The 1,194-nt window shown below is 45.6% G+C and overlaps 1 protein-coding gene across 1 annotated transcript; it reads right to left on the bottom strand.

The window, feature by feature from the left end:
- Positions 1-253: 253 nt before the first annotated feature.
- On the bottom strand, positions 254-826 carry LOC104220665 (uncharacterized). The gene has a single exon (XM_070149497.1). It carries the CDS (start codon positions 824-826, stop codon positions 254-256), a length of 573 nt encoding a protein of 190 aa, XP_070005598.1.
- Positions 827-1,194: the final 368 nt, after the last annotated feature.

Below are 1,194 nucleotides of genomic sequence, written 5' to 3'. Positions count from 1 at the left end.
GACGGGGATTATATGGAGCTTGGTGAGGAGGGTTATTTCTGGGAGGTGGAGCTCGATTCTGGTCATACTATTGTTGTGGTCGAGTGTATGGCTGGTCATTCATCACTGCATAGGGTTGAGGAGTCATGGCGTATGTCGCATCTTGGTGAGAGTAATAATGTTGTAGGGTATTTGAGGAGAAATCAAAGTAACCTCGGGGTTGACGGAGGTTTCCCATATCTGAGGCCATCATTGCCACTTCTTCTTTCTTTTTCTAGTTTGTTGCATCCCTTGACCCGCTCTGGATTGCTTGAGAAGTAGCTCTTATAGCCGACTGGCTTAGGATGCGACCCGTTTTCCAACCATTCTCTGCCATTTCCCCAATCTTTATGGCTTCTGCAAATGGCTTGCCCATAGCGGACATCATGTTTTGGAAGTAATCAGCCTCTTGGGCTTGTAGAAAGACACTGACCATATCGGTCTCATCCATTGGGGGTTTCACCCTGGAAGCTTCTTCACGCCACTTGACGGCGTACTCTCGGAAGCTCTCCAAAGACTTTTTCTTGAAATTAGACAAAGAGTTTCTATCCGGAGCTATGTCCACATTGTACTGGAATTGTCTGACAAAGTCTCGGGCCAAGTCATCCCATATGTGCCAGCGTGAGATGTCTTGGTCCATATACAATTCTGATGCAATTCTAACTAGACTCTCCCTGAAGTAATCCATTAGGAGCTCTTCTTTTTCGCCCGCTCCCCTCAACCGATTGCAATACCTCTTCAGGTGAGCTATGGGGTCCCCATGTCCATCATACTTTTCAAACTTGGGAGTCTTGAAACTGATGGGCATATGAACATGTGGGAACATGCACAAGTCAGCATATGAGACACTTTTCTGACCACTCAGGCCTTGTATGTTCTTGAGACTTTGTTCTAAGCTTTTCGTTTTTCGAGTGATCCATCATACTTGGGATTCCTTACAGTTCTCTCTTGTCCTATAGTAAACTCATACCGAGGTTGTTGAGGGTAGGAGTTTGTGGTAAAATGAGTTGTGTATGATGGAAATAGTGGTATTTGGAAAGTAAAGTATGACGGCTGAAACTTTGGCCTAGGAAATGTTGGTTGTGTTGTAGCCGAGGTTAGTGGTCAGTGAATATGTTAGAAGCCACTCCGAAATTAGTGCCTGGGGGCGAACCTCAAAAGGCGTTCTGGCGAAAT

This window comes from Nicotiana sylvestris, chromosome 6, assembly GCF_000393655.2.
Source record: "Nicotiana sylvestris chromosome 6, ASM39365v2, whole genome shotgun sequence".
NCBI lineage: Eukaryota > Viridiplantae > Streptophyta > Magnoliopsida > Solanales > Solanaceae > Nicotiana > Nicotiana sylvestris.
Note: the sequence above shows the minus strand (reverse complement) of the source record. Positions and strands in the feature narration are given on the sequence as shown.